Source organism: Rhea americana, unplaced genomic scaffold (assembly GCF_003343005.1).
Source record: "Rhea americana isolate MKP2758 unplaced genomic scaffold, rheAme1 scaffold_23, whole genome shotgun sequence".
NCBI lineage: Eukaryota > Metazoa > Chordata > Aves > Rheiformes > Rheidae > Rhea > Rhea americana.
The window spans coordinates 5,169,368-5,191,667 of NW_028186346.1; the positions used below are offsets into that span (position 1 = coordinate 5,169,368).

The following is a 22,300-nucleotide window of genomic DNA, read 5'->3' on the forward strand; positions in this document are numbered from 1 at the left end:
TATCTTATCCTTCCTACCAGATTAACAGCTGTTTGAGAGGGAAGAGAGGAGAGAAAGGGCAGAGGATTGCCCAGTGCCATGGTAGTGCTATGTCCAGAGCAGCAACCGTCAGACCAATGCTTACTGCTTTTAACAATAAAACTTTAAACAACAGACAATTGCTAAACACGAAATACTCATTTCCTTTTCTGCCAGAAAGGAGAAGTATGAATTYGGTCTCCTGATGATGCCAGCATGGTCCTCCTGTGAATAGTTTTTAAGCCTCCTTTGAAGTCTAAATTTCAGCCAGGGTTATTTGTTTAAGAACCCTATTGCTCAATCTCATCTTTGAGGTTATTTGCTTTTCACGAGCCTTTTCTTTTTTCAGAGCTGTAAATATGTGTGCGTGTGTGTGTGTGTATATATGTATATAAAGCAACTTCATATAACTGAGAAAACTCACGCTGCTAAGGGTGTGGGGTTGTTATTTTTAGTGCTGACTGTAGAWGACTTCAGAAATAGTCATGAAAATGCTGGGTGAAGTTTTCGCTAGCAGTTCTATTCAGCAGTTAAACTGAAGTACAAAAGTAATTTGGAGGTCACACTGATCTGAAATACAAGAGTTTCTTAGGAAGATTTCTGGGGAAGGACATTTTATTTTAATTGCTTGATATTTTAACTTTTTTCTAATATTTATTTAGCTTGACCAAATAATGACAGTTCATTTTTGCACACTCAAATATGACAGGAATGACAGGAATAGGGCATTAAGGAAAGAAATGTCTGTCTATATATTATGGTAGGTGTAAATGATGAGTGTACCTTTGTCTTTTGGATGAAAGTAAAGGAATTATTTTCTCTTTATCAGTTGTTACTACTGCACTGGGAACCTTTTTTCTGATCCATTTGCAGCAGTTTTGAAGAAGGTGTAAGAGGAACAGAATACACCATGCATTCACATGAAACTCTTACCTTGGCAAAGACGCTGATGGGACTTATATTTTGCAGATGTTCCAAATAAAGTATTTATTTTACTTCTGTGTAACCTGACATCACAGTTCAGTAACATAAAAAAAAAACAAAAAAACACTCAAACAAAAAACACTTTCAGTGTTCAGTTCAGTCTGAGATCAGGTTAGTTGGACAAATAGGATCAAATAGCCATTTTGCCAGTTTTTATTTAAGTAGATACTCCCCCCCCGCCGCCCTCCTTTTGTTGATGATCAGTGAAATAATTGCTAAATGAACTTGAGAAGGGAGAAAAATGTGTCCAAACTTCCTTTTTATGAAGTCTTGGAAATTTTTCAGATGCTGCAATGCATTTTTATTAAAAGTTTCCCTATTACGGACTGTGCCAAAGAATGATCTGAACAAGTACATGAAGGGAGGTATTTTTTACTATTTAGAAGTCTCCTGAAAGTTAAAGAATTATTAAATCTGTTAAAGTATTCAGCACTGGAAGATGCATAAATAACTTACTGTTTTGGATTTTGGTGGGAGTAGGGGGAAGGTGAATCGAGTAATACTGAAATAATGAGCAGTAATATTAAAATAATGCGTTGGGTGCACAATACATAATGCAGGCTGCTTTGACTTAATACCTTCATAGCTTGCAGCTAAATGTGGTTATGCACATTATTCATAATTTAGGACTTACTGGCATGACAGTCTCTGAAAATGTAAAGTGTCTTTTAAAACGTAATTTCACAGAGCTAAATGAAAGACCAGTTCAAAATACATTAAGCAGTGAGGATGTGTAGCTTGAAATCAGTAAGCTTGTTTTCACTGCAATAAAATTATAATGTTATTTTGGTGTAGCTAAAAACCACCTCAAGAGAGTAATAGGATTATCCTGCTGCCCATATGGCTGCGGTTCACCTCATCTAAAATTAACCCTGTAAAAGTGAGGTGTCTGGACTCCCTCTCAAATCTGGAGTAAAGAGTGCAACTGTGTCGCTAAGGAAAAATTCATTGCCAGCGTACTCTCAGACGGCTGCTTTAGGGTAGGAAGAATTGCCTTCTGGGGTTACTAATTTCTTTCACTKATTATAGCAGGAACATTTTATTGTCCAGCCAACAACAAAAATAAGAGCGAATGACTCACACCTGCTGCAACTCCTTCCTAGCTCCTGGATTTTTGCATGTGAACTTTGCACATTAATATTTCACCAATATACTTTGTACTGCTGTCACCCTTCCCCACGTGGCAGCCTTCCAGCACGGGGTCCATAGTAGCTAACGTGGAGGTACTGGCCTTGCCACCAACCTTCTTCTTGGTGACTTCCTCGTGATTCACATGCCTTGTCCTCCTCATTGGGTCTTCTCCTGTTGCTCAGCCCTTGCAGTCTCTGTGGCTGCTAGCTCAATGAGGCCTCACAACAAGAGGTGCCCTGCTGCCTCGCTCCCGTGCCCTCTGCCTGGCCGTATTGATGACCGTCTTGGCTTTTGCTTGGCCCAGCCAAGTGGTGCCTGGTGCTTGGCATCCAAGATGTGACAGCAGGGCCACACGTGATGTTTGGAAGAGGCCTGCCAGGTTCTGGGAAAAATTCACATTGTCCCGTAGGCTCTGTAACCATAGTCAAACCTGACCCTGCTGTTGGGTACAGATGAGGTCATGGTATGACGCGCTCGCTCCTGAATGCGTCCTCTGTCCGCTCGTGTTTACTGTGACCTGAGTGACGGCTGGTTTGCTTCCAGTTTAATTTATTGTGTTTAAATTTTTTTGTAAGTATGTCATGGAACTGCACTGAATTAGTATCTCTGTAAGACCATTCAGTTCCTGCATTTTTGAATGTTATACTTCTAGTCCTACAAGACCGAGGGTGTCATCAGGCTCTAAATCTCAGCAGCATTTGTACACAGTATTTCCTCTTGAATAAACTGTCAGGTTTTATTTTGTGTTAGACAGATCAAAGCTAAGATGAGTTTAGAATAGTAATCTTATTTACAGATACTTGAGTAAGAAACATTTCACGTTACAGGAGCACACTGCAGAGAAAATGTCAAGTGACATAAATGCTATAACACTGCCGTACCATTGTCTAAATGCTTATTAGAAATGAACTTCATGAAAGCGCTCATCGGCTTTTGATCAGCTGCTTTTACTCCTGCTCTGAGGTCAGGCAGGTTTGCTCTCCTTGGCTAACCTTGTGCTGTGTGCTGATGCAGTGGAGCTCTCCATCTTCTTGCCCTGTTGATCAAAAAAATCTCCATGTTCCATGRTGCACCTTCTTTGCTGAGAGGGAGTACAAAGTTTGATCTCTGTCTGGCAGGAGACCACCACATACTTCAGTAAGRCCCATGAATGTGCTTTAACCCAGTTGGTCTGAGAAGCTGCATTTCCGTATTTCTGGTTGTGCATGTGGATGAAAGCAATGTCCTTGGACACTGAGTGTGATAGTGTCTSTTAAATAGGTCCTCTGCTCTGTGGCAACCTTGGCTGAACCGCATGGGCCTGAAACTTGTCTGGGCACAGGAGCATTTAACTGACGTTTCTAAATCACTTCTGTGTGTATTTTCAATGTGGTAAACTAGTGTAGTTATTACACTACATCTAACACCTTTTTAATATCATTAAAACCATTTAATGATCATCATTTTAATATCATTTAATATCACTCAATTGTCTGTAATAAAATACACTTAGTGGGAAGTCATTTCATTAAGGGACGATGGATGTTTGGCTACATCTGTGGGCAGTGATGGATGGGTTGAGCACTGTTAGAAAAGCACTGTTATAGCTAGTGAAAGAGGTATAATTACTTACATGATCTGGGCATTGGTCCGCTTAAAGGTTTTCAGTTTAATGAAGCTGAGGAGCATGAAGTGAGTGTACTCAAATATATTTGTACTTCAGACTTTTTACATCGCGTTACATCAGATCAAAAGTACTATGTCTTGAAAAAAAAAATCTTTTTTTCCTTGCCCTTCCTGTATCTTCTTATCTGGCTCTTCGAGATGAATTATTTTAGTTTCTGTGAGGTAGGTTATGAGAAATGCTTTAAAAGAATCAGTACTCCTGTCTACACTTCTTCTTGATCTGTTTTCTGACAGTATTTGTAAGACTATTGTTTGCTGTAGCTAATATTAACAAACTGTTAATAAAATAACGTAAGTGAATTTTGCTTCCTGCTGGCATGGGTCTGTTAGAAGCAATGTGAGCAAGTTGGGCAGAAACCTGCTCAGCAAGTTCCTACAGAGGTGAACTTGGCTTTTCCCTTCTAACATTTCCAAAACTAGCTGCTGGTGAAGGGTTCGGTCGTTGTGCCCCATGTCCCTGCGGTGACGGAGCTCTGCGCTGGTGGCACCTGTACCCTGTGCCTCCCTTAGGTAAATGTCATCCTCTTCATTTTCCTTGTGTAAGCCTAGCTACCAGGTATTTCCTTTTCCCTATTTGCGTTGCACAGTGTTTTATAAACTTCCCTTGGAAAGATACTCCTTGCTTAGGGCTGTGGCTGAAAACCCAGGCTGCCCTAAGTGGAAAACTTGGGAACTTCTTTTCCATATCTTGACGACACAGAGACCAAACTCTGTCCTGACGAATCTGGGCCGGGGGGCTGAGGGCAAGCTGAACCACTGCCCACCAGCAAATAGCCTCCTAGCAAGTGCACTCGCCGGAGCTGCAGGGAMCTGGGCTCGGGTGCCCTGTCCTGCTGCAGCCAACTCGCCTAACTGCCGGCTGCTAATGGCTTTCTTTCGTTCTATCATTGCTCTTTCATTTTGCTCTAATAATTATTTACTGGGCAAAAAGGTAGGCTGAGTGCAAGATCACCTGTCTGGGCTGCGATCAGGAGCTTGGACATGAGTTTCCCCTAACTGTGCAGTTTGGGCTGTTTAATGTGTCATTATGTATTCTGAAGTGAGTGGAAATCTCTTCCCCYCCTCCCCCCCCCCGAAAGTTTATTGAGTTGAAATAGGTGCATTTCTACTAGAAACAAAAATATTTGATTTCAATGATTGTCATTTTACGCTGCAAAAGTGCTCTTGCCAAAGAATTGCTGGTGAGCCATAATTCACGGTGTCTGCTGTCAGCATGGATTTAACTGATGTGCTGATCAGAAGAACCCTTGCAATCAGCAGAACTGTGGGCTCAGAGAGCTAACATTGTGCAAAAACATCTGGTCTTTGTAGAAGAAAGATTTCCACAGTGAGAAGGGAAATGCTTGCCCTTGACTCCTCTGATCTACTGGGTAACTCGGAATAGCATGCGCAAGCCTTGATCAGCCCCAGGATCTCGTAGGACCGGGCTCAGCATAAGCCCGCGTGAAATCAGGACCCAGGACTTGAGCCTGTCGCATGTGTGTCAGTGCCCAGCAAATGCGCAGACCTGCATATTTTCTACAGCAGATGTCTTTGTGATTGTCTTGGTCTTAGTGTGGTGTGCACAGATGTACAAAGCATCAACTGATGGTGCCTTGGAGGCCCGTGGGTTAGATGGCAGTCCTCTAAAATTCACTGGTAAAATACAGCCTAGGGAGACTCACACCTTAAAGCATTGCACATTTATGTACAAGAGTTACATGGCAGACATGAGAAAATTAATCCTAAACCTCCCTTTTCTACCACTTCTTTTTTATGGTATTTTGCCCTCAAAAATAAAAGCACACTAAAAGCTGATTCTGAGGTGCCATCCAGGAAAGGATAGTTATTTTCCTTAGCTGGAAAACTAGCATAACTGTTTTCGACTACCCCATGGATATGGCTGGAGTATCCACTGATTTTGTGAATGGTATTGATGGTGAATGGTATTGATGGTGTCGTTGCTGGACAATTTTCAGGCATAGTTAATTGTTCTGYCACTTATTTTAAGCATTTTTTTGAATCTGCAGTGTGTAACCTTAGGTTTTGGTTTCTTCTTTACAGCAAAGAGCTCCAGGGAAAGTTTTGCATGATGCCGTTTGCAACCACCTGAACCTCGTTGAAGGCGACTATTTTGGCCTTGAGTTTCCAGATCATAAAAAGATGATGGTATGTAAAAGGGTTAATTTTCAGCTGGTTTTCACTTACATTCAATTACATACAAACTGTATTCTTTCCTCTTGCTCCTTACTTTAAAAGTATGTTTAAGCCTGAATCTCAAAGAAAAAAAAACAACCTTTTCTTTAAAGAGCGTTCATCCCTACTGGAGTTGAAGAAATGTTTTTAAACCTGATTATTCCTTTCAGGTTGCGTCCATGTTGAAATTTGCACGTAATTCAGACACGAAAGGGAAAGCAATTTATCTGTAATCAGTTGTACCAGAGAAGTCAAAGGCTGGATTGGCACAGAGTTGATTTGTGATCTTTAACATCCTGCTTGTTCTGGAGTGTGAAAACAGTAAAATCTTTCCCTGTAGACAAAGCAAGTAATACAGTAATGGTGACACAGTTTCATGAAAAATATATTGGGACAACAAGACAGATAAAATACAGTGAGGGTAATAAAAAAGAAAAAAACAAATGATGAAAGTCCTGTCTGGAGAGCTGGGTGTCACGGGCAGGTGTGCAGGTCCTTACACACCACACTTCCAGAACTGGTGCACTCACATACTGCATTAATACCTCTGGAGTAGACACAGTTTCATGTAAGAGAGTTAATGACGTCTCACTTTTTCTTTTTTCTTTTCTTTTTTTTTTTTTTTTTAAGTTTGTTTCACTTCAGACTTGCTGTGTGACCTTCTGGCATATGAGCTAGTTACCTGTACTGTTTGACCAGTGCATTCTGGTGTATACTGGATTTTTTGCCTCTTCAGTGAGTTCTGCACCAGGAGACTGACTGATCTAAAGGAGATGACTTTGAGCAATTAAGAAAAAAAAGAGATACTTGTTTATGTCTATATAAAATTTCTATAAGGAACAACATTTCTTAGCTGAAGACAAAAGAGGATTTATTCACTGCTGCAGTAATCAGTTGTCATGGCTTCATGCATGCTTGTATAGACACTAAAACTGAACAGTAGTGGTCACAGTTTTAGGCCAACTGTAATTAAAAAAGAAGCTGTGAAAAATGGTCATGCATCTTTAAAAAGCGATCTACTTCAGCTTGCTTCTTGATTTACATGAAAAATAGTTTACTAGAAAGTTTCATATTTTGCCCTGTATCCTCAGTTAATGCTTTAGCTAACTAAGAGCTGAACATAAAAACAGTGCAACTGTACTGTACTATCGCAACAGGGTCACATTGCCATGTTAACACTGACATGCTGACATTAAAAACAAATCCAAATGTCTTGTGTGTATACGGTTGCTTTTTAGTTCTGTAGAACATAAGGGGAGCAGGTCGTTTGGTCTGACCTTCTCCACTTCACAGGTCATTACGTTTCAGCTAGGTGACCCTCTGTTTTGCTCAGTGACCTGAGATAAACAGTTTTCGGTCCTGTGAAAACTGTTCTAAGATCAAGTTTATTTGCTTGAGGCAGAAGCAGGAGAGACTGAGGTGCTGCCAGCACCTGAGGCCCTTGCAGTAGCCGGGAATTGACTGGRTGGAAATATGTCCAGACCATCCCAGGGGGGAGCTAGGGCTCTTGGATGAAAAGGAGGGTGGAAAAACCTAAGGCTGTTGCCAGTTTGACTGAAGGAAAACTCCTCCACACATCCAGGAGGGTAACCTGCCCCAGTGAAAGGAAACACCAGCCAGGCACGTGGGTGCGCTGGTCTGTGTGTGGCTGCTGGCTGGTCTCATCTTTGCTTCTGGGAAAGAGAGCGAGCCCCAAATCTAGTCCACATCTGGCCAGCTGGGCTCCAGTTGGTGCAAGGCAGCGGGAGGAATGCCTTCGGCTCCCTAAGAGCAGGTTGCAGGAACTCTGAAACACAAGATTTGATCGTGAATCCTTGTTTCAGTGTGGAGTAGTGTTCTGGGTTTGAGTAATATTTATGCTTAAACTGTAATACCAATTTGTATGATGCTGTGGAGATAAATGTTTCTGTGGGATTTAAAACTTTCTGAGCTTCTTAAAGGCTGTAACGTAGAACTCGAGCATTGTGCACAGTAAAGAATTTGCAGTTAATTGTATGTCTAAGGAATAAAACGTACACACACGTTTTACTTTTGTGTGATTCGAAGAGGATGAATTGCTGCTCTTCCAGTGTAGTGTGTACTGTAAAAGGAGAAATAAGTATTTGGAGCATATTTGTTGGGATGTTCTCATACATGCATGAAGTCATGTATTCACAGTTCAGCTGTGTTTATTTCAACATGCAAGGCTCCAGACCTGCTATCTGACATACTGACAGTAGTATGTCTAGATGCTGGATAGTTGTATGTGTGCCAGAGGGCTGTGTTGGTAGCAGAGAAGACATGCAGGGAGGATGAATGTCTGAGGGCTGCTCTTTCTGCCCCGACAAGGGGAAGTGAGGCACGGTTGCCAAGCCCAGGGTTTTACAAAGTTTCATCACACTTGATGGCTGCTCAAATTCTCCAGCTGCTGGAAGCCAGTCATTATCAGAGAATGTCTGACTTCATTTAAAAATAAATAATCAAGCCTTTTTAGTCCCAGAGAAAATTGAGATCATGAATCTGAATTGAATCCTCACATTATTTCTCATTTTCAATTTATAAACCAATCTCGGAACRGCTCTGTATAGACGGTGTGGGAGCTGCAGGATGCTTAAGTTTCAGTTGCTTGGGCCTGGTGACAGTGATGAAGTCTTGGTTTTGCCCCATGTTCCTCCTTTGTCCCCACGCACATTCGACATGTTCATTACTAGTATGCAGCAGTCTGGTAAAGGATGTTGTAACTTACTTGCAAGGATCACTGGGAAAGCAGGGAAAGGAACAGTGCACAATGTGCCTGTGCTGTATCATGTACTCCCTGTGGAGAGAGAAAGGAGAAGATTGTTTTCTATCAAATAAAATATGACTCTCATATTCTTGTAAAATGGCTGTTTCATATTCAGTATTTTTTCCCTGAACTTGGCAAAGCTGCTGACCATCATTGCAGATTATGTACATGCCAACTTTCTGAAACAAAACAGTTTAAAAATATTGACATGCCAAAATGTGTTAGAACCAGTTTAACAGGTGATAAATACCATTTTCTTATTCTTGGATAACAAAGAATTTGAATGACTTTAGCCATTCAAAAAAAAAAAACACACTTTCAGAGGCTGAGAAACATAGAACAATTCCATTGAGAAACATTAGCAAGTTTAAAAGTGCTTGAATGTAAGGTCTTGGCAAATTGGAAGCACTGTTAAAGTACGTCACTGGTATAGCAACTGTGAAAATAGCAAACAACATTGGAACAGTTATAACAGGAAAAGTATGCCTGTTTCTGTCTGGCTTCACAGGTGATTTTGTAAAATGGATATTTTGAGTATGTTTCAGTCTATGCATAATCTAAAATTATTCAAGGTCAAAAGTGTATTCATTGATATATATGTATGTGGGTGTATTATATAACATATGTTTTTTAACAGAGGACAACTTGGTTAATTTGTTTTTTAATGGTTTTAACCTTTGTGAAGGTTGTAGGATGTTCCTACCTAARTTCTAAATGTCTCCAAGGAAGGCTCCATGCAATTCAGTGAGATAACTGTACCCAAGATTTGTATATTGTTACCAGCTGAAGAGTGTGAGCTGTCACGCTTCTTCAGTCCCCATAAGCTGTTTGGCTTTTATCTTCTGGGTGATTCTCCCTCAGCTTTTTGTAAGCTGTGTGAGGAAAATAGGTTATTCATCTGGACCCTTCCAACTGAGACTGCCAAATGAGGCTGTGGGCACTGGCCACAGCGTTTTCATCCATTSCTTCTTTTTTGAAAGCTGAGAGAAAGACCCACACAACTTCCTTAAAAACAGCTTGTTAGAAAACAGATGAAAATAAAGCTTTATCAGAAATTACACTGTACCCAATCAGGAAAGCCTAAGCCTGGGCTTCCTAGRTTTATAGAAAAGAGAAAATGCTACGCAGTGAGAGAGTAAGCTTGCTTTTCCCAAATGCTTTGAGCTGTGTCTGCCTAATGCTCTTGACCTGCGAGAACATCCCTTCTCCACCTAGCAACTGTGAGAATCCTTTATCTCCTTGGGGCTAAGGCGAGGACCTCCACATTCRTGTCTGAGCCTCACTAGGGGACTCTTGTGGGGACCCCAAAACCAGGAGGCTGCTGCTTTCTCCTCATTTCTCTATTTGTCCAGGATTCCCAACTCAAAGGCAAATATCAGCCTCTTTCACTTGCATTTCTGTAGATTAATTCAGGTGATGCTCTTTTGTTTACATTGCTGCTGTTTGCTCAGAGTGGAGCTGGCTCCAGCCTCCCTGATGGAGGRAGACATCCTTGTGTTATTCTCAAGGACCGCAATGGTAGCGTAGGAGTGTCTCTCTCTTAATTTCTTGTTTCAGTTTCCTTTCTGCAAAAAGAATGGTTACTAGCCAAACTTGCTGTGATTACTACTATCCAAGATAAATAAGGGGAAAATCTCTTCCTTGGTGAACGCTGTTTTCCCAGTTCTCTGAATTTTTACTGCTTCAAAAGCTGTGCTACGGTGATAGCTTATTAAGTATAGTGACCGTACTGGAGAAATTAAATAAGTAAATGAATAACCAAGTAGTGCAATGATAAACAAGCACCACTTTTTCAGAGATGATAACGCCACCTTCTTTTGTTTTCAGGTGTGGCTCGATCTTTTGAAGCCTGTTATGAAACAAATTAGAAGTAAGTACTTCCTTGCTGTCATTCTTTGTATCTGTCTGAAAATARTTGAATAAATGACTGCTCTGTCAATTGGTATTGTTAACCTCTCAATTTTCTTTACTGTTGGGGTTATTCTTTTTAATCTCTATCCTTAAAAGATGTACTGTATGCAGTCAAATTCTGCTGCAGCAACAAATTCTGCAAAGCACATAGACATTGGTCACATCTAGTTTTGCCTTTTCTATTGAAAGGCTTAAACCAGTAGCCAATTTTGGAAGGCTTAGTCAGTCACTAGAAGTGTGGAACTGAGGCAGTGGTGTCAATGGAAGGAGCACTTCTGTTGAGGGAAAAAAGAAAAAGCATACAACAAAAGAAACGTACCTTGCAGAACRGTAGCAGTAATCAGGATGGAAGAAGAACTGGAAGAAATTATTAATGGGAAGAAGGAAGCAAGTATGCTACAGCTGTCTGGGACATTGCCACGGAACTTGGAACTGTCTTAGACCAAGAGCAGAAAATAGTTGGATTAAAGAAGTCAGGGCATGTCATGGTGGGTGRCTGGAGAGGAAAGGACATTGTAAATGTCTGGCAGCCTTGGGAGAAGTAGAAGCAAACAGGAAGGGYTTGGGTGATTTTGTTTCTTTATCAAATGTCAGCAAAGTATTTCATTTACAGTTATATGCTCTGGAGATCAAGTTTTCATGGGCACCTCTCCAGAGCACATGAACAGATACAAACCAGTCATATAAGTATGAGTGGATTCTGTGAAAACTCTCCCTCTGATGAGAGAGAGGTGCGTTGCTCTTTTTGTCATTGAGCATATTTTTAAAGAGTCCAAACAACTATGCCGCTGTTAAAATAGAAATAATAATTTGCTAGTGGACTTGAAAAACACAGTGTGTTTTAGTATCCTCCTGTTCAGAAGCAAGGATGACAGACAGGYGATACATTTTACAGGATCAACTGATGCAGTAACTAAAAACAGGCTTGGTTTTGGCAGAGCATCCTTCCACCTGGTCACCGTTCTCATCTATTGTACATTAATTTATTGTGTCTTTTTTAAGAACATCAAAAATACTGACACAGGATGGAGGTTAGCAGGTATCCATGCATTGCATACTGTGAGAGTGACGGAGCACTGGAACAGGTTGCGCAGAGAGGTTGTGGAGTCTCCTTCTCTGGAGATACTCAAGACCTGCCTGGATGCAACCCTGTCTACCATGCTCTAGGTGACCCTGCTTGAGCAGGAGGGTTGGACTAGATGATCTCCAAAGGTCCTTTCCAACCTTACTGATTCTATGATATTCTACAAACCATCCATTGTACATCGTTCTGTATAATAAAATTTGGGCAGCATGTTACAAATATATCACTAATTTCCTTTGACGTTCCCTAGGACCGAAGCACGTTGTTGTAAAATTTGTGGTAAAATTCTTCCCACCTGACCATGCTCAGCTGCAGGAAGAACTAACAAGGTTAGTAGTTGTGTAGCTCTATTCTTTTAATCTCTAGTAGACAGTGGGGAGAACGTGGAATATTAAGTGACTGGGTGACTATCGTTGTCTCCCTCTCTATACTAACTTGATGTTATTTGCATCACCTTTGAATGCATCTGGAAAACAGGAGCATAAGACTCTGTGCTAAGAGGTTCTGCAGAGTGCAGGAGTCCTTTGCYTTGTTGGATATGCGGTCCTGGGAGAGCTTTACCCTCCTCAAGAGAAGACAATTCAGAGTTCTCCAAGCCTCTTTGGCAATAACATTGGAAGGATCCTGGACTGAGCCGCATATGGGTGCCCTGGAGACCTCCCCTTGCAGACGGTCACATGCAACTCTGCACCCACCTCTGGGAGAGAATTGATTTGCCTAAATTGCCCCAGCTTTTGGGGGACCCTATTCATAGAACCAACGCAAACACCAAAGGTTTGCGTGGGTGGGCGTGTGACTTCTTAGATGGAGAAATGGAAAGATTTGACTGARAAAGAAAAGTAAAAGAAAAGTAGAGAGCAGCATACCTGTACACGGAAGGAGTACCTTAAATGTGTTTGTTTTCAATGTTCTTTAAAAATCTAATTTGAACTCTTAAATTTCACATGATGTAGGCAAGATAGAAGAGTCATATTTCTAGATTAGTGAACATATATATGAGAGACCTGTTAAGATTCTTCTTCACTAGCAGGTCCCTTTTCAATCAAAAACATTTGGTTCCATTGCAGTATTTCTTTGATGAAACTTTTCAACTCTTCTTCTGGTCTACAGTCTTTAACTACATCTGTAACTGCATTTTTTTCTGTTCTGATTCAGTATTTTCACTRTTCTATTAGTTTTTACTTTCAGTCCTCCCATAGGATGAAGTCCTGTTTTGCAAAGAACTTTTGTATTTGTTAAAGTGCTTTACAAAGAACAAGTCCACCTTCATGGTGTTTAGTAAAAGTGTGTTCTGCATATGTCTCTGTCTTGTTTTATTTTGGTAATAAAACAACAGAATGGAATAAAAATGATTGGTATCTCCTGCTGGCCTTAATGTAGGAAGAATGCTTGAAAAGCTGAGGAACATAGTRAAGATCTGAATGAAAACTTGTAATATTACTAATGAAAAATTCMTGTTTCTGAGTAGGTGTTCTGCATATCAGTTGCTTAGTACATGCACTGTAAATTGATTTTGGTTGTCTGGAGACACTTCTTTGAATCTTAGTGATTTTTTTTTGATTAGATTTTTAAATGTGTAAATTATGGACCCTGAATGTGTATGTACACAGCAGTCTGAGGGATATGAAAGCATATCCACAGGGAACAGCTTCATCACTCGGAGAAGCAGCTTACACATCATTCTGGTGTTTTACTTCCCTGCCAGGGTGAACTTTGTATGACTAGGCAGAGATACCTGTCTCTCTGTCAACATATCTCCTCCTTTCTAGAAAAGAGAGAGAAAAAGAAGACACTGTGCAAGTTTGAAAAGAACATTAACTTAGATCTGCTATATTATTTCATTTACGGTGTATGTTGGTTTTCATATTCTTCAACTCAGTTATCTATATAATTTATAGAAGACAAATCAAATCAACATGGTTTGTGTGCTTGCTTTCATATCAGCAAGATAAAGATCCAAGTTTCTGTACTTCAAGTACAAGCATTAGTTTCTTTTGTTCTGAGTAGAGCATGCTATGGGTGAACTTTTCTCATGAGAAAATCCCATCTATGTTGTTTGGAGTAGACCTCTGATTGGAAATATCTTCATATTGAAATCAGATGAGAACWGCTGACTCAGTAGAAAGAAGGCAATTTTCATCTGGTAAATTCAATGCTGATCTTTTGATGGTGCTAGCAGTTTCCAAGATACAGCCTTCCCCATTGTCAAGAGACTGACAGCTACAAGAGAAATTAAAAATTACAGTTTTTCACAGTGATTTAGCTTTTGTAAGGGAGCATTCTACTAATAATATTAAGATCAGATATATAAAACTTCTGATTGTGTAGAGGAAGCTCCTGTGGTTTGGGTACCTTTCCCAATACTATATACTCCTATTATTCTCTTTTAACTCCTTTACTCTGTCCTTTTTATATGATAGGTATTCCTTTTGTAATGCCTTTGGACCATCGTTTTTAGTATGAAGGAATGAGTTACGCGGTGAAATAATGGTCAGTTTGATAACATGTGCTACTGTCCTACACAGCTGTAAGTCTGTAATCCCCAACACTGTAGCACCTCTTTCTGTTGCTCACAGGCACAAATAGGTAGACAGAAAAAAGAAACACATACAAATGCAGCATTAATGTTGTATGGTTAAAATCCCCTCAAGTGTAGTAATGAAGTATTTACAGTGGGCTTGCTCACTGTGTTTCAAAGAGGTGAAAAACCTATCAACCTGGCATCTCTTCTTGAGCTACTATGGTTCAGCTGTGTAACAGGAGTACCACTGTGGAGCATGTACCACTGAAGTTGCCCTGCCCAAGGTATGTTGTATGCCAAGGACTGAGCAAATGTTTATAACCAGATCRAATTCAGCATACTTGACCTGATTAGCCAGCCAAAGCTGCTCCCTGGAACCATATCATGTGTCCAACCCATGGTACTTTGTTTTCTTTTGTAGTATAAAACTAGAGACTCCAGAAAATGGGATCTGATCAAGTGACACGTTTACAGAGCACAGGCTTTCTCACAGAGGAACTGCGKTCATTGGAAGGCTTGTTAATGTGTCTAACCAGTCAAGTTACATTTCTCCTACAGCTACATTTATTTCCCTGAAAGCTTGTCTTAAGAATTTAATGCTGAGTGGGACTAAGCAATTTTGATTCTTGTTGAAACTAGTAGAAATTTAGATGCTGAAATAACGTTGTGGACCTGTGGTGTCTCTGCACTTCTGTTTCTTGTCTATAAACTGTCCGTGTAGAACTGCYCTACATGGCTGAGATGGTTTGGAAATAAATACATTAACGATGATTGGTGCACCAGTGGGGCAGGTAATAGGACTGCAAAAGTAACAGAGCTCACTAGAGATGCTAAGTTAAGATCTTGTTCCTCATTTCCAGGTCAATGCCAAGGTAGAATTCTAAAGTTCTGCTTGCATTCTACAAGGACCAAATGATAACTCCAAATCTCACTGGTTTATCTGACGTTTCCTCATAGTTACAAGCAGCTCCATTATCTAGTGCTGCTTGTTGTGTGGTTGCTGAGCGCATAATAGCTGTCACATTGCTTTCAGGTCTCATTGCTCTAATAGAGATAYCTTGGTTTTGCAAAGCAGCCACTATGTAAGACCCTAATGGCTGTAATACAGTATCTATTATGTTTTATTTCACCTCTGAGCTTACAAAAATCAGATCATTTCCCTAGATCCCAAAGAGTGAAAGGAACTTGTTGCCAAAAACTGAGTCAGCRTTGAAATATTTTTCCTTCCTTTTCTCATGCTTTGTATAACTTTTTGTTCACTTTTGTTTTGCAGGTACCTATTTGCATTGCAAGTGAAGCAGGACCTGGCACAGGGAAGGCTAACGTGTAATGATACCAGCACTGCTCTCTTAATCTCACACATTGTACAGTGTAAGTTCCCTTCTTTCTTCYTTTCAGGAGGAGAAACAGGATGATTGGTTGGATGTGCTTTGCTCAGTTACCTGTTAATAGCTGCTGTAGGGAGAGGGTCAAGCCACGTGAGCGATTTATTATATTTCTGTATAATGGCACTAAAGTACTGGTAACTTACTGTTTCAGATAAAGATCTCCTGAACACTAGATTTTCATTTTTAAAGCACTGCATCTGACACTGTGACAAGGCTGCTTTGAAAAGCAAATTTTTCAGGTGGCAGCAAACAGGYTGAATTCTTCTCCTGAGTTCCTGTTTTATTATTTATATTTAACATTGTATCATGTCAGCAGAGCATTCAAATTCCTGGAGATCTGTATGCTGTCTAGAGAATGTAGTAAATAAACATGCTTTGAATGCCAGACTAAATCAAAGTCCTAAGAGGAAACTAGTAGGGAAGAAAAAAACAACAGATTTTAAGCTTGTTTTTTATCTGAAAGAATGCACAATAAAACTGTTCAGTAGAATCAAACTCTTTTTTTATCATATCAAAGCTTCTTGTGTTTTCTGAATCACTTGGAAGGCAATATATGCTTTCCATTGCAAGAGATTATGGTTAGTTATATTGAGAATAACAGTAGGAAGAAACACTTAGTAGCATGTATAAGCCTTGATGGAAATATCCAGTCATAATMAGCTGTTGTTTTGAATGGCCATTGTACAATCCAGTACAGAAGTGCTGTTTGATGTAGATTGCTGTCAGCAAAGACAAGTGATCAATAGATAGTTCTCATGATGCTTTGTCAGAGTGTGTTTGGGTGTTAGGTAGTTCCTTGTCGATCATTGTTGAAAAGGAAAGGCAGATATTGTGTGATTTTCTATTTGCCATGGTCATCATTGACCAGTKTTACTGAGGAGCAATAAGAAGTTGTACAGCCTCTGTGAAATTCTGTATTCCTCTTATCCTTTTAAAGCAGAATATTTTTGCAGCACAGACTTTAAAAAAAAGAAAATTCTTGGCTATTTTGCTTGTTATGTCTTTTAGTTTTTCCTGTCACTGTGTTCAGCACACCAACTATGTTTCTGACTTCTTTTCATCTCTGTGATAGTTTGGGGAAATCGAGTATCCTGGRTTAGAGTGCATTCTAAGGGGTTGAGTCCTCCTGCTAAATGTCTGTGCAAAGAAACATATTGGGGAGAAGATACCCTAACATTTGTGTCTTTTCATTTGGGGTATTGTTTCATGATCATCTTCTCCTGAGCTCTGCATTTCTGTGTGCAATATCTTTATCACTTCTACTTAGATCCTAGTTTGTGTCTTATGTATCTCTTACTGATTACTCAATTAAATTCTTCACTGAGCCCTCTACAGCCCTGGTGTCTAAATTGTTGTAGCGGGCAACTACTAACTTGCTTTCCTAAAGCAACAGCATAAGAGGATAAAATCCCAGGATGTCTATTCACCTTTATAAGCATCCACATTTTTCCCCCTTCTCTCCTTTTTTCCCGCTTTTCATCCTCACATTCAAACTCAAATTTATGTTTTTCATAAATCTTCCATTATACRCCTGGCCATTTCTCCCAACACACCTGGGCAGGCAGGCTTTCTCTCCAGATCCGGGCTATAGCCTATCTAATTTCATTTTAAAGTGTACGAAAATGGCAAATCAACATCACTGCTCTTAGGCTGCTGAGATATGTTGTGCTGTTGAATTACATAATTATCTTCAATTATTGGAAATGATCATGTAGTTTTGAACTGTTCTTAGTTTGTCYTTTTAATCTCTTTTTCATCACTTGTAAACTTGAGGTCCAGAGTGATTCTGATTTGGATTTTAAGAATAAAGTAGTATTCTCCTTATGGAGGGTAAAGGAAAATGGCTCTGTACTGAAAAACTGAGTTTTCCCATTTTGAAGGAGGTCAGAGATCAATCACTCAGACAGGAGACAACATTCACAGGATCTAAACTGCACTTCTGGACAGAGAGTTTTCCCTCATCATCTCCTGACTGCAGGCTGGGCTTTTTTTGGTGTTTACGATTTTGTCTCATCCCCCTTTTTTGGGGTAACTGTGTTTGCTGGAAACCTCTGCTAGAACTTCGTGATTGTCTCGTTTATTTATCCGTCTTGTGTCTCATAAAGATTTTTCTGTGAAAATTTGCTCTGATAAAAGTATATAGCTGTATGCTACTCACATGGGTCTCTTTTGTTGCTATTTTCTCTTTGGCTTATTATTCAGTAACTAAAAAATATTACACGTTTGCCTGCAACAAAAACAGAACTTGACAGCTRATAATAGTACTGATATCAAAGTGGAAAGATTGAGAAGGCAGGAGTTTAGATATTGTGYCTTATCAGCGCTGTGCCTATCAGCAGTTTCCATGGGGGGTGGTATCTGATTCCAGAAGGCTTTATATTATGGATACAAGCTTAGGCTGATGTTATATACTGTTATGTTAAAAATATATATGTAATATGACAGCAAAGAGGTTTCTGTTAAATTAGCATGTGTATTACAGAATGGATTGTATATATGAAAGATTCTACATAGAAATACCTTCAAATGTTGTAGAAAGTGTTAAAAGTTAGAGATTGGTTTGATACAGTGCATGATGCAGAAAGTGAATGTGTGGAGTAAGAAGATGGACTGAAAAGAGCTGAAATATAGAGCATTAGACATACCAGAAGTACTAATGCAGACAGAATATGGAGAGAGATGTGATGCACTTGCAGGATAAGAGAAAAGAGATTATCAGTGGAAGTCAATCYTTGACTGAAACACATGAGATTTTAAAGAAGAGTTATATGAGGGGCTGGCACTATTCAAGATAAAACTCCCTCTTTTCTAGAGGGAATGCTATTAGAAAGGAATTTGAGATGAAGAAGGAGGGTTAGAGAGGGAAGAAGGAGAAGCTATTGAGTACAGAGTCAAGGAAAATAAATTCAGAAGTAATTTGAAAGCCAAGAGGACAATCTTGATAATGGATTTGCAGTCGACAGATGCAGAGAACATTATAGAAATCATGTGGGGGAAGTAAGAGTCTTCTGTACTCTGGGCTCTGAAGAAAGCCTTACATAAGGGGATTTGACTGCATCTGTGTACAAGGATGTACAAGGTACGATACACATTTTAAAGAGTCAAGGCCCAATTCATGTCATTTGAGGCACTGCAAACCTAGACAAGCTTSTGGCTTCATTAAAGAAGGGAAACAATCTTTCATTTGAGTTAGGATTGAAGATGGACCCCAAAGATTTGTGACACTGGAGGCAAGTAAAATTGGGGTGATGGAGCTGCTTCTGAGATGGGGATAAAGGAGACCTTTCTACAAAGAAGGATTTTCAAATATTCCTTCAAAAGGAAGTCTGTAGTTGCTTATCACAAGGGATCATTCAGAGCAGATGGGATGAGGAAGAAGGTGGGAATTACCAGTTAGATTTAGCTCGGTTGATTAGAGTGTGGTGCTAATAATGCCAAGGTCGTGGGTTTGATCCTCGTACAGGCCACTCGTTTGAGGGTTGGAGTAGATGATCTCCAGAGGTCCCGTCCAACCTTACCAATTCTATGATTCTATGAATCAGACAATCTCGATTAGCAACTCTTTTTCCAACCATGACCTCTCCAACCTCCTAAGTATTAATAGTCATGTAGCTGCAGCCAATTTGGGTTGAAAGGACTTCCATAGGTACTTGTGATCCTCACCTTCCTAGCCTATGCATAGTTATTGCTCTCCTCTCCCTACTTGCAGATATATCTGCTCCCAGAAAAAATTCCGTCAAAAATCACATACAGTGTCTTAAAAGTATACTTAAATCTTTCTTTTTTCTGAACAAGCTCATTATGGACAGAACTGGATTATGGGATCATTTGTATGGCAGAGCTAGGGTGGTGGTACCCTCAGGTGAGGATGAGGCGAGGATCTGAGCATGGGTCCATCTGCAGAACAATTTGTCTGAGTGTAGCCTAGATTTAATTTGAGGGARCTGCATTTCAGTTTACCTCACATTAATAAGGTGGCAGCATTTGTTGTAGTATTGTTCCTATAACTCCAGCAGGTCTGCAAGCAGAGGCTGCTGTATTGTTCTGTTAAAAAACAAATAGCAAGATTTTCAGAGGCATTCGAGAGTACTAGGCAATAATATAGTAATATGGCACCGACATGTCGGTTGCCTACCTCCCCTTCCCCAAAAAAGGAAGTCTCACTGAATGGGCTGGAAAGTGGAAGGTGGGTGTGACATACTGTTGCACACACTTCAGTGAGTAACTGCAGCAGATGGGAGCAACTCTGAGGAGAAGGGAGACAGAATGTGCCTCAAATTGCTACAAAATTAGAGGAAGACAAATATTTCGTAACCCCCTGAGATGGAAGACATGCACCTGTTGAAACAAGCAAAACACAAGCCTCTCTCTTCTGGTTTCCCCTAGGAATTACAGTGTGGGGCTTGGGCTTGGGAAAGAAGCTTGTGCTTGCCTGTTTTGGGGTAAGTGCAGTTGAGCACCACCATGGGTGTGAGAGAGCTCGGTAGGGTCTGCTGGAATAGCACTGTCCTCCTCCCAGTCACCAGCTTTATCCACCACACACAAGTCAAGCACTGTGATGGCTTCATTTGGTAAACTGATGTCTGACAGTTATTTACTTGGTTGTGGTGGATGGGAGGAATCCTTGGGCTGCTTCACACATCAGATATTGTCATAGATGAGAATGGAGAAATGTGTGGAAAATACAGGAAGGGGAGTTTGCGTCACGAACCCATGGCACAACTTACAGCAAACCGTGTTTGCTTCTCTGTCCTATTCTCAGCAATCTACACCTTTTGGGTTGCTTAAATAATGCAGATTTAATTCACTATTTTAATATACCTTTTTTTTTTTTTTAATTTTCCATAGCTGAGATTGGGGATTTTGATGAAACCATAGATCGTGAACACTTAGCGAAGAACAAGTATATACCTCAACAGGAAGCACTAGAAGACAAAATCATGGAATTTCACCGTAATCACATGTAAGCCTTTTTTTTCCTTGTTATTAGTCGTCTTTTCCTTCAGTGTGTTTCTAAATGTGCATACATGCTAGATTGTAAGTATAGAAGAGATTCAGGCCTCTGAGTTTCTCAAAGGTTACTACTCAAAAAAAGGATTCAAGCCTATGCGTTTCCTGAAGGTTACTGCCATCTTTCCCCGTCATCATAACAGGATGTTTAAAGAGCAATTGATTTTGATATTCATTCAAGCATGCAGTTATTTTACAGTCTATTTCATACAAAATGCTTCACTGCTGATTTTGTGCATGCAGATATGATTGCAGATGATGACTGATCAGTCAGGCACTTGTGACAGTAGACTCTCTGATTTCAAGGATGTAGAATGTTGCATTTTCACTTTTCCATGCTGTATTTAGAGACAGGTTAAAAAAGTTTTTAATAATAGTTTTAGGGAAAGCACAGAGTGCTTGCAGAGTTAAGGATTTGGGAAATAGGATTCAAGATGATGTTGCAAATTGGTGACTTGGTGTCCTAAGTCCTGAAAAAGAGACTAGTAGTAGAAGGTGGTTTAAAGAATTAAGAATAAAGCACAGAAAGGTCTATTTCTGCTTTTGAGAACACTTCAAGACTTGAACAGTTTCATTTTGAACTAACGAGTTGGAGATGAGTGGTTTAGAGTTTTATAGCAGTAATAATCAGAACTTTTTCATAATTTATTTGAGGAATTTAGTGCTTATGGGTTCACAATATTTGTATTAAGGCACTCATATCTTATGTTTTACTTTTTTATCATATTCGCTCAAATAGCATTCTTATAAACTTTTATGAATTTGCTTAGGAATATCATATGCTATTCCTATGGAAAATATATATAGAGAGAGTGACTTCTGTTAAAGATGATACTTTAAGATCTGGTTGTTTAAGGTGTCTCAGAATTGGAATGATCAAAATTTCTAGTAGACTGTAAAATCTGTGGTTTCTTTGGTATTTGTTTGCACTAAGATGAAGTTATTTTTCTAGCTGATATAAAAGTAGGGATGTCAAGCAACCATGCAGATAAGGTACCACTGACAGATTTCAGACTCTGTGAAGATATGGCTCTTTGTTCTTCAGAGGATCTATTGATTTCTGTGAAAAGGTTTGAAGAATCTGTGTCTTTTTCTGTGTTTTGATTTTCAAGGGGACAGACACCAGCAGAGTCTGACTTCCAGCTTTTGGAGATTGCTCGTCGGCTGGAGATGTATGGAATACGCTTACATCCAGCCAAGGACAGAGAAGGGACAAAAATCAACCTGGCTGTTGCCAACACAGGCATTCTGGTATTTCAGGTTAGAGCTGCTCAGATTATGGCTATGTGCTTTATAAAGCAGAAAAATCTCTCATAACAATAAGAATTTTAAGACCTCAACCATGTCTCTGAGAATTTGGTTGGAAAAATTCAAGAACTTCCAAATGTTTTCCAACAAGCCAACAGTGACCTTAAACTTTTTATAGTTGCATTTGATCCTTCTCTGCCAGGGACACTTACCTTATTTGCCCACACAGGGTGGAACTCCATCTCCAGCCACAATGTGCTGTTGAAGATGCAAACTGATCTGCAGTTGGCAATCTGCAAGTTGGTCATACTGACACCTCCAGCATATAAGGGCAGGCAGGTCACCTTCAGACGTGATGCATCTTAAGTGGGTGTGAAGCAGAGAAGTTGGATTACGTGGAG

At 39.9% G+C, this 22,300-nt stretch overlaps 1 protein-coding gene across 6 annotated transcripts in view; it reads left to right on the forward strand.

Annotated features, from left to right (window-relative positions):
* Positions 1-22,300, forward strand: part of FARP1 (FERM, ARH/RhoGEF and pleckstrin domain protein 1) — a 174,851-nt gene that overhangs the window by 98,564 nt on the left and 53,987 nt on the right. For all 6 annotated transcript variants that reach the window (XM_085305972.1, XM_085305976.1, XM_085305977.1 and 3 more), the window contains exons 2-7: positions 5,842-5,946; positions 10,565-10,607; positions 11,983-12,061; positions 15,527-15,624; positions 20,490-20,604; positions 21,764-21,911. In XM_085305972.1, the coding sequence (XP_085162098.1) occupies positions 5,842-5,946; positions 10,565-10,607; positions 11,983-12,061; positions 15,527-15,624; positions 20,490-20,604; positions 21,764-21,911 (588 nt within the window). The remainder of the gene's footprint in view (positions 1-5,841; positions 5,947-10,564; positions 10,608-11,982; positions 12,062-15,526; positions 15,625-20,489; positions 20,605-21,763; positions 21,912-22,300) is intronic.